This window comes from Rhinopithecus bieti, unplaced genomic scaffold, assembly GCF_001698545.2.
Source record: "Rhinopithecus bieti isolate Rb0 unplaced genomic scaffold, ASM169854v2 scaffold_76119, whole genome shotgun sequence".
In the NCBI taxonomy this organism is placed as follows: domain Eukaryota; kingdom Metazoa; phylum Chordata; class Mammalia; order Primates; family Cercopithecidae; genus Rhinopithecus; species Rhinopithecus bieti.
Window position 1 is genome coordinate 64525 of NW_016827991.1, and position 9685 is coordinate 74209.

Below are 9685 nucleotides of genomic sequence, written 5' to 3' on the forward strand. Positions count from 1 at the left end.
AAATACCTAGATTGGTGCCTGCCACATAGTGGATACTCAATATTTATTGAATGAAAAAGGTAAGATCTTGAGTAAGGCAATAGAATTTAAAAATCCAAGTATATCTATCCACTATGAACTTCTCTATATATCTAAGTATATTTACTCTTATGTTTTGCAACTATGAGAACTCATCAGAATCCTTTACTTTTTGATCGTGGAAGAGATACTGGAGATTCTCCAACTCGCGCATTTTAAAGTAAATTAAGGACCAGAGATTAGAGAGCAGCGATCAAGGTCAAGCGCATTTATGCTACCGCTAGAACCCGACATCAGGCTTTCTGATTCTTAATTCATTGTTCCACACTACAACAAGCTTTTCTTGCCCCACAAACATTAGTGCTAACTTCATAATGTCCGGTGAACTATTCTTTTCAAGAAGTATATTTGAACGGTTCTCCTTACAGAAACTGACTAGTTGGAATCTATTTTACAAAGCACTGAATGTAAGTGAAAACTGCTATACGTGAAGTAGTCATGATTTTTAACCCTCTGGCAATAAGTTCAGACTGGTCAGAAAAAGCAATGATATTTAAATGAGCATTACATAGATAATATATATTACTTGACAATTATGTTAGCAAACAATCACATCCTTTGACTAGGTCTGTATAGCTAGAAAAATACTCGACTTATAGTTAGCCAGTTTTTTAACTGTTTTTAACACGTTTTTTGCTACGAATAAATAGCTACCTGGTTTTAAGTAGAACTTACAGTCTACTTAACTTACAACACATCAAGTATTGAGTGTCCGCTGTGTCAGCGTACTAGACATGGTAAGCAAAAATGAACGTCTCCTTAAAGCAAGTAAACAGACAAAAACAAACGAAAATAATTCTTAGAAAAAAATTCAGTTTTTTAAAAAGTGCAAACACCTATTGAGAACTATTGATCAGGTAGTGCTAGAATACGCAGAATAATTAGATCTTTGTGGAATTGTCAGGAAGAGGTTTCCTGAATGAGTATGGGATTTAAGAAAGAGAATCAGATATGGCGGAGAATATGGTACTAGAAAAGCTAAAGGATAGAAGCAAGCCAGTCATGGCATGAGTCCACACTCAGGTGTAACAGGACTGGATCATTGTTATTAAACTAAGGGTGGAGGCAGCAACTGAAGAAAAGCTGCAAACACAAGCCAAAGCAGTTCACAATTGACATCTGAAGACCAATGAATGTGATCAAAACAAAGCATTTAAGTTTTGTTTGGGTTTGCTGCCACATTCTAAAGGTGGACTTCACATTCATACAATTTTCTGCATTCTTCACTATCTGTCAGCGTATTTAAGTACTTTTAATACACAACTTTTAAAAATGTCAAGACACACTATGAGGAACTTTTTCCGAAGAAAATGATCCAAAGAGCAGAGTGTGAGTCAATAAACGGAGAAAGGGAATAGAGAAGCGGTTTACTATCCCCCGCTTCCGCCCCTGTGTGCCGCAAACTTTAAGCCGGGAAAACTATGTTTTAACGGATGAGCTAATGCCTTTAAAACTGCTTAGCACAGTGTCTGGCCAGTAGGAAGCACTCAAGCAATTATGATTATTATTTTGACCTTAGACCTCTCTTAACGGTCTGAAACTGGGGAAGAAACAGGACACAGGCAGTCTCAGAGGATCCCGCCAGCCGAGACAATATCCAATTAAAAGTCGGCATCGATTAAATACTTGCTGAACAAAGTAAACTGTCTCTCCACCGCCGGGCTGAGCGCCCACTCGAGATCTGGCTCGGAATAAGGGCGAGACTGGCTCGCGGGTCCCACACTCCGTGTAAGGGGTGGACAACACCCCACACGCCCAGGCCAACAGGCAGGGCTAATCGAGGACAGCGTTAGCCACCTCAGTCCGGCCCTCGGCGAGCCGTCTTCTCGCCTCCGGCCTGCAGGAACCCTACCTGACCAGCCCGGCCCCGTCCCACATCCGCCGACACGCCCCTTCCGGCCTAATCCCCGCCCCTCGAGCACCGGCCCCGCCCCATAGGCCCCGTCAGTGGCCCCGCCCCGCCGCGAACCGGCGCCCGGTCCTCTCAGCGCCCGCCGGCGGCCGCGTCCACCCCCGACGCTCTGAGGTCACCGACGGGGCCGGCCCGCGGGGGGCGGAGGGACGGAGGGAAAATGGCGGCAGAGGCCGGATATTGGCGCCGCCTCCCCCAATCCCGGAGCCGGCGCAGATGAGGCAGCTCGGCTGGGGCCAGCGGCGCTTTGGAACCCGAGGTGGGGGGACCCTGGCGGTGGGGCCTGGTCCTGCTATATGCCGGCGCCTCGGCTAGAGTGAGTGGCGGCGACGCCTCTTTCCTCCGGCTCTTTCCCTGTCGCTGCGAGAGCGAGCGGGCGGCGGAGGCGGCGGGGCCGGGATGGAGGACGTTAATTCCAACGTGAACGCGGACCAGGAGGTGCGAAAGCTGCAGGAGCTGGTGAAGAAGCTGGAGAAGCAGAACGAACAGCTGAGGAGTCGCTCTGGGGCCGTGCAGGGCGCCGGCTCCCTCGGGCCCGGCAGCCCGATTAGGGCCGGCGCGTCCATTCCCTCCTCCGGCGCGGCGTCTCCTCGGGGCTTCCCCTTGGGCCTCAACGCCAAGTCGGGCGGCGGGGCCGGGTCGGGCGCGAGGCGGACGAGTAGCGAAGAGCTGCGGGACGCCACCTCCTTGCTGGCGGCGGGCGAGGGCGGCTTGTTGGACGAGGTGGAGCCGCTGCGGCCCGACGAGCTGGAGCGCCTGTCAGGCTGGGAGGAGGAAGAGGAGAGCTGGTGAGCGCGGGGCGCCGGGTGGGAGCTGGGCGGGGACGGACCCGGGGGCGGAGAGCGTCCTCTGAGGGTCCCTCTGGTAGGGCGCCTGGCTTTGTGTAGTCGGGTCCGCTCTCCCGTGGGGACTCGTGGTTTTCTTGCTTTGGCAGAGGGAACCTCAGCTGGAGTTGGGGGTTCGAGGCGTGCGCAAGTAACAGGGTTGTAGCTCGGTCTCCTTTGGATTGTGGACCTTCTGGGTGCTGGACCCTATTGGGGTCTGTGGATTGGGGCGGCTTGAGAAGGGCTGTTCGCCTGGGAAGGAGTCGGAGGTGGGAAACTGCTTTGTAGGCCGGGTCCTGCTTTGTGTAAGATACTGGTTTTCGGATGGTGGCCCTGGGCATTTTGGATGTAGGAGTGGGGTCTGCTTGATGAGGTATCACCAGGTGTGGGGGGTCGGGGGCAGACCAAAGTCGTCTACGTCTATGCAACGGTTGGTGTTTGGGACCCATGTCTGGCAGGGATGGGGAGACCGTGTGAATCAGCACTCCCCTTTGGGTAGTGGGGTAAAGCTTGCTTTGTGTGAAGAGGGCAGAGGATGGTGCTGCTTGTTTTCTTTTTTTTTCTTTTTTTTTTTGTTACTCTTTGTGTGAAAAGTCAAGGGTGGAACAAGAGCCCTGGCTTTTATTTTCTAAAAAGAGAATTGAGTCTGGCGTTTTGCAGAGCTCTAAATTGACAGTTATCCATCTTTCATTTCCACGTTCCTTCTAGGGGCAGAGAAAAAGAGTCCTATTTACAAATCTAAACCAAAGCTGTATTGTCATAAGCCACTGCTTGATGAAATTGTGACCCCCCCCCACCTTTATATTACTTTCATAAATAGGACATGGGAGGCTTTTCCCCTCGTTTTATTATAAAGATGTGTGTGGGAAATTATTTGTCTTAATTAATTTTTCTTAAAGTTTTAACTTTTAGCTAAAATATCTCTGCTCTATTGAAATTAAAACTTCTAACTTAGTGAAATCGAAATCATGCATAGACTCTGTTATTGTAGGGTTGGAACTTTTCATTGTTCTGAGGTAGTTAAGAGCTTTCCTGGATTCAGGCCCTGGTTTTGCCACTTACTAGCAGTATGACCTTGAGCAAGTTACTCTGAGGCTCACTTTCTTCTTCTATTTGATGAGGAAAATAATAGCACTTACCTCTATAGAGTTATGAAAATTTAGTAAGATAATTATGTATGCATTTAGCGCTGGATCTGGCACATAGTAAACTGTCTTAAAACAAGCTGCTATTTGTTACTCTTAAGCCTAGTTACTTAAATCAAGAAACATGATGTTCTTGTAAATCAAGAATCTTACATGATGTTGTAGGAGATTCTGGAGATTCTTAAGTGTTGATCCCTGTTCATAAGGCAGTTACAGTCTTGTTGAGAACTAAGTTTTGGGCAGTTAAATAAACTAGAAAGTGTACAGTGAATTACCCAAAGAGTGATAGAACAAAAAGTGCTGACAGTACTCAGTAACTGGGAGAAAAATAGTGGTCCAAAGTAGTTGGGCCAGACTTTGAGGAGGAGGTGGCTTTGCAGTCTGGAAGTGAGTAAAGAGCGGGAAGGGCATTTTGTGCTCTTGACAGCTAAAAGAGCAGAGTCAGAGGTATTCGTAACTCCCAGTTAGAAAGATTTGAGTAACAGGATTACTCTTGAGTATATGATGGCAAACCTTTATTACCAAGTGATATCAAATATTAGAGCTGACTATGGTAGTGACAGTTTTTGATATAAATGTGAAATTACTTTCTCCCAAAGGAATCTTGGGTATGCATGCACTTTAAAAGAATCCAGAATCTTGTAAATATTGTCACATGGCTCTTGCAAGTGATGATAATAATGATGCTCATAATAATGAGGATTAGCTGCACCCATCAGCCCATTTTAGATTATGTATTATTAGAACACATTGAGTCCACTCGGAGAAGCCGATTAAGTCTTTGACTGCTTTGGTTCCTGAGCATGAGTTTTGTTAAGGTAAAGTCAGTCTTCCTTAAATACTGTGCCAGGAGTTTCTTTTGACCAGATGATTCCTGCTTACTGCTTTGATCCTGGCTTCATATCTTGATCTTACAGGTGTCCTGTACTTTTTCTGAGATTTGTGTGAACTGTAAGTTGGATATAAATAATATTTAAAATGCGTTGGGGTATGTGATTAGGGTAAAAGTTGTAGGGGGTGGATGTCAGTGGCAGGAAGATTCAAAGGCAGTATTTTTTCCTTTTTTAGCAAGCTAAAAATCTACCTTCTGTAACTTCTAGCTATTCACCTTCCTTTTCATCTAGAGGAATGTTTCCTCCCGAGTGTATGTGCCACAAAGTGCTAGTTCTGAAGATGTCAGTAAGTGCTATGTAGAAAAAAAGTGGGTGGGTTCCGGGATGGAATAAGTGTGGGAAAACTGATTCTACAAAATAAACAGTTTTCTTTAATGCTGGGCTCTTGGAAGTGCTAATGTGTTTTGAACATTGTAAATCTCTAGGGAGTATGGTTTGGTCCTAAACTTAATTGAGCTCCCAAGGAACTAGTATCTTATGGAACGCACATAGAAAATAGTGCTCTACAGCAGTCACTTTCACACTTTTTTTTTTTTTTTGGACCCAGCTTCATGATAAGAAATACATTTTAACTGATAATCAGGAATTCACATGTATATGAATAATGTATATGAATAACTGAAGCAAAAGTTTGACAAAATGTTGATTACTTTAACTACAAGTGATGTGTTCAGGTATTTTCCTTTCTATTCTATTTCATTAGAATAAGAATGCTGGTAACTACCCAGCTAAGCTGATTTTGTGACCCATTAATGAGTTGCAATTCTCACTTTGAAAAACACTGTTCTAGAATAACTCAGAAAAGCTTAGGGATGAGAACTAACATCATTGTGCATCACAGTGTGTCATTCTGTGCCAGGCAGCTTATAAATATTTTTTGCCTCTAATTTTATACATTTATGAGATAGGTAGCATTTTCTAGGTAAGAAAACTAATCTCTCTCCAAGCATCAAATAACACACTAAATAATGGCACCAGGGTCTGAATCCAGGTCTTTATACATCATAGCCTATGCTGTTCCCACAGTATTTTGCTTTTTCCAAATATAATCTCCTTTTCACATGAATGACCTCTTCACATATTTGAAGACTACTGTGGTGTCACTGCTGACTCTCCCACACACTGTGAGCATTCCCTTGTCTTTTTCAGAGTATATAATCCCAGTTTGTTTTATCATTCCTTAGATAATGTAATTTTCTGATCCTTCAATCATGGTTTTTCTTTTTCTTAATTAACTCTAAATTGTTCATTGTCATTATACATGGTTCCCAGAGTTGTACCCAGCATTTTAGATGATATTTGATAAGATGGAGAGTGTGGTGGGTATGAACCAAATGCTGTTTTTTTTTTTTTTTTTTGACTAAATACTTCATTGCAGTTTTAACTTCTATTACTTATGCTTAATATGAGCCCGAAATATCAACTTCTCTCCCATATATTTTATACATAAGATGATAAACTGAGTCTTCCTAACTCTATTTTTTATGTAATGGATTTTTTTTTAGCTTAAATATAAGGCTTTCATTTTACATTTTTTTAGTTATGCTTAGATTAAATATAAGGCTTTTAAATTTCCTTTTGTTAGTTTTTATTTAGACATTTAATATTATCCTTTCTGATTTATTTGGTCATCTTTATATTTGGTAGGCATATCTACCGTGTCTTCTTTCAAATTATTGATAAGAATAAATTCCTCTGGGCCAGGTGTGGTGGCTCACGCCTGTAATCCCAACACGTTGGGAGGCCAAAGTGGGCGGATCACGAGGTCAGGAGATCGAGACCATCCTGGCTAACACGGTGAAACCCCGTCTCTACTAAAAATACCAAAAAAAATTAGCCAGGTGTGGTGGCACATGCCCGTAGTCCCAGCTACTTGGGAGGCTGAGGCAGGAGAATGGTGTGAACCCGGGAGGCGGAGCTTGCAGTGAGCCAAGATCTCGCCACTGCACTCCAGCCTGGGCGACAGAGCGAGACTCCGTCTTAAAAAAAAAAAAGGGGATAAATTACTCTGAAGTGTGCACATCAGACTCACTCTAGATTAACACCAGTCTATTAAACAACACACGTGGTTGTTCAATAATTACTAGTTCTATCTTTTATTGTCAGGCTCATATGACATTTTGTGTGGACATTATGAAAGATTTTTGTCAAATGCCTTGCTATAATTAAGCTATTCTCTGCCTATAAGATTCTCAACTACAGTGAAGAGTACTACATTACTATTACCAGCCTATTAAAATAGCCATTGCAGTTGATTTGTTTGGACTTGTTTATGATGAATGTTCTAGCTAGCATTTCATGTATTCACTTTTCTTCATAGACTTTTTTAAATCCAGTTTTGAATTTTGCAAAGAATCAATATGGTCTGGACTTTCTAGACACTGCTTATTTTTTTCTTTAGAAGTTGCCATATTTCCTTTCATCCAGACTTTTGATCCTGCCCATGTTCACCATTATATTAGTGATAAAATTTCTATTCCTTTCCATCATTTGGAGTGGTAGGCCTAAGCCCGTTTTAAGCTACATTCTGGCTCACTAGATCAATTTATCTTAGGTTTATGAAGACACTTCAAATTCATACTGACTTCTCATCAATAACTTTTGTTGATAAATGTCCCATTTCAGAGCTAGGTAGGTATGTGGTTTTTATACTTCTTTGTCACTCGTGGCTTTTCACTGCTGAGAGTTGATTATTGTATGACCTCTTTGTTTATGTATGCCTTTTTAGAGGGCCATTGGTAAAATTTGCCTGTAATTTAATTTGGTAAGCCTAAATTAATAAAGCAATTTGTGTAATTATCACCACTTATCTGAATAGTTTGGCAGTCATTCACTGATTAACATACTAACATCTTGGAAAGTTTTATGTTTTCTTGACTCTTCTGTACCAAGGAGATGTTATTTTAAAGTAATGTGGTTTGCGTATGTGTGTGGGTTAGATGAATCAGAAGTTAAACCTCTAATAAGCTTTCTATTTCCCTTTTTTTTTTCTTTTTTTTTTTTTTAAGAGACAGGGTCTTCCCATGTTGCCCAGGCTGGCCTCAAACTCCAGGCTGGTCTCAAACCTCAGCCTCCCAAAGTGCTAGGATTATAGGCATGAGCCACTGTGCCTTGCCCTCTATTCCATTGTTAGCAGTGGTTTTCCAGTCATTCTAAAATGGCTTTAAATTTTTTTCTTTAATGGAACAAATACTTAGAGTACCTGTGTGCAGCACAATGTTGGGAACACTGAGAAACATGATAATGCAAGTTCTTAAAAAATAGAACTTGGCCAAGCAGGGCCCCATGCTTGATAAAAGTATATTACAGTCACTGTGATGTGCTCGTGTTGTATATGCCAAGCATTTTGCAAGACAGTAGTCTGCAGCTTTTTTGGCACCAGGGACTGGTTTCGTGGAAGACAATTTTTCTGTGGACCAGGGATGGGGGTATAATCTACAGCTCACTGCAGCTTCAATCCCTTCCCACCCCCCACCCCCAACCATTCCCCGGCTCAAGTGATTGTCTTACCTCAGCCTCTTGAGTAACTAGGACCACAGGTGCGTGACACCACGCCTGGCTAATTTATTTTTTATGTTTTGTAGAGACAGGGTCTCACTATGTTGCCCAGGCTGGTCTTGAACTCCTGGGCTCAAGTGATCCACCTGCTTCATCCTCCCAAAGTGTTGGGATTACAGGCGTGAGCCATCGTGTCCAGCTCCTTTACACATGTTAAATCATTTAATGTGTACAATTTGGAGTTGTAATTATTATTATTGTTTTTATTGTAAAATGTACATAACAAAATTTACCATGTTAATAATTTTTAAGTTTACAGTTCAGTGGCATTAAGTACATTCACAATGTTGTGCAGTCATCACCACCATCCATCTCTGGACCTTTCATCTTCCTCAGTTGAAACTGTGTACCGATTAAATAGTAATTACCTCTTCCCATGGACTCCAGCCCCTGGCAACTACCATTCTACTTTCTGTGTCTATGAATTTGACCACTCTAGGTACCTTGTATAAGTAGAATCATTCAATATTTGTCTTTTTGTGTCTGGCTTATTTCATTTAGCATTGTCTTCACAGTACATCCATGTGGTAGAATGTGTCATGTTATTCCTATTTTACAATAAAAGAAGCTACACCCCCCACAGTCACATAGCTAATAAAGTGAAATTGAGATTGACACCAAACCTAAAAGTCAAGTCTGATGAAGAACTATTGATCTTGATTTATTTAGCCTGTAGATATTTAGCTTGGGTAAGAGAACCTTTTGAGTATTTCAAGGACTCTAATAAGGATTATTATGTAACTCTTCATCACTAGACTAATAGGTGTAAATTAGAGGCAGGCAAATTTTGATTTCGTAGAAGGAAGAATTTTTTAATAGAGCTGTTTTTGGATGATAAGGACTACCCTAAACAAATTTTTGGAAATAACCTTCAAAAGACTGCTGAATGCTCTTGTTGTGGGTGATGTTACAAAGAAGTAAAAAAGTGGAATTGGGTGAATTCTAAGTGTTCTTTTAATTCTGTTGCACTCTATGTGGGAGCATAATATACCTTCAAGACAGACTGGGCATGGTGGCTCACACTTGTGATCCTAACACTTTGAGAGGCTAAGGCAGGAGGATCACTTGAGGTCAGGAGTTTGAAACTAGCCTGGTCAACATGGTGAAACCCCGTCTCTACTAAAAATACAAAAATATTAGCTGGGCTTGGTGGTGGGCACCTGTAATCCCAGCTACTTGGGAGGCTGAAGCAGAATTGCTTGAACCTGGGAGGTGGAGGTTGCAGTGAGCTGAGATCGCGCCATTGCACTCCAGCCTGGGCGACAGAACAAGACT

The 9685-nt window shown here is 42.5% G+C and overlaps 1 protein-coding gene across 1 annotated transcript in view; it reads left to right on the top strand.

Annotated features, from left to right (window-relative positions):
* Positions 1-1980: 1980 nt before the first annotated feature.
* The window catches only part of SLAIN2 (SLAIN family member 2), a 75275-nt gene continuing 67570 nt past the window's right edge, over positions 1981-9685 (top strand). Inside the window, exon 1 of the mRNA XM_017864183.1 lies at positions 1981-2778. Within this exon, the coding sequence (XP_017719672.1) occupies positions 2390-2778 (389 nt within the window). The 5' untranslated portion in view covers positions 1981-2389. The remainder of the gene's footprint in view (positions 2779-9685) is intronic.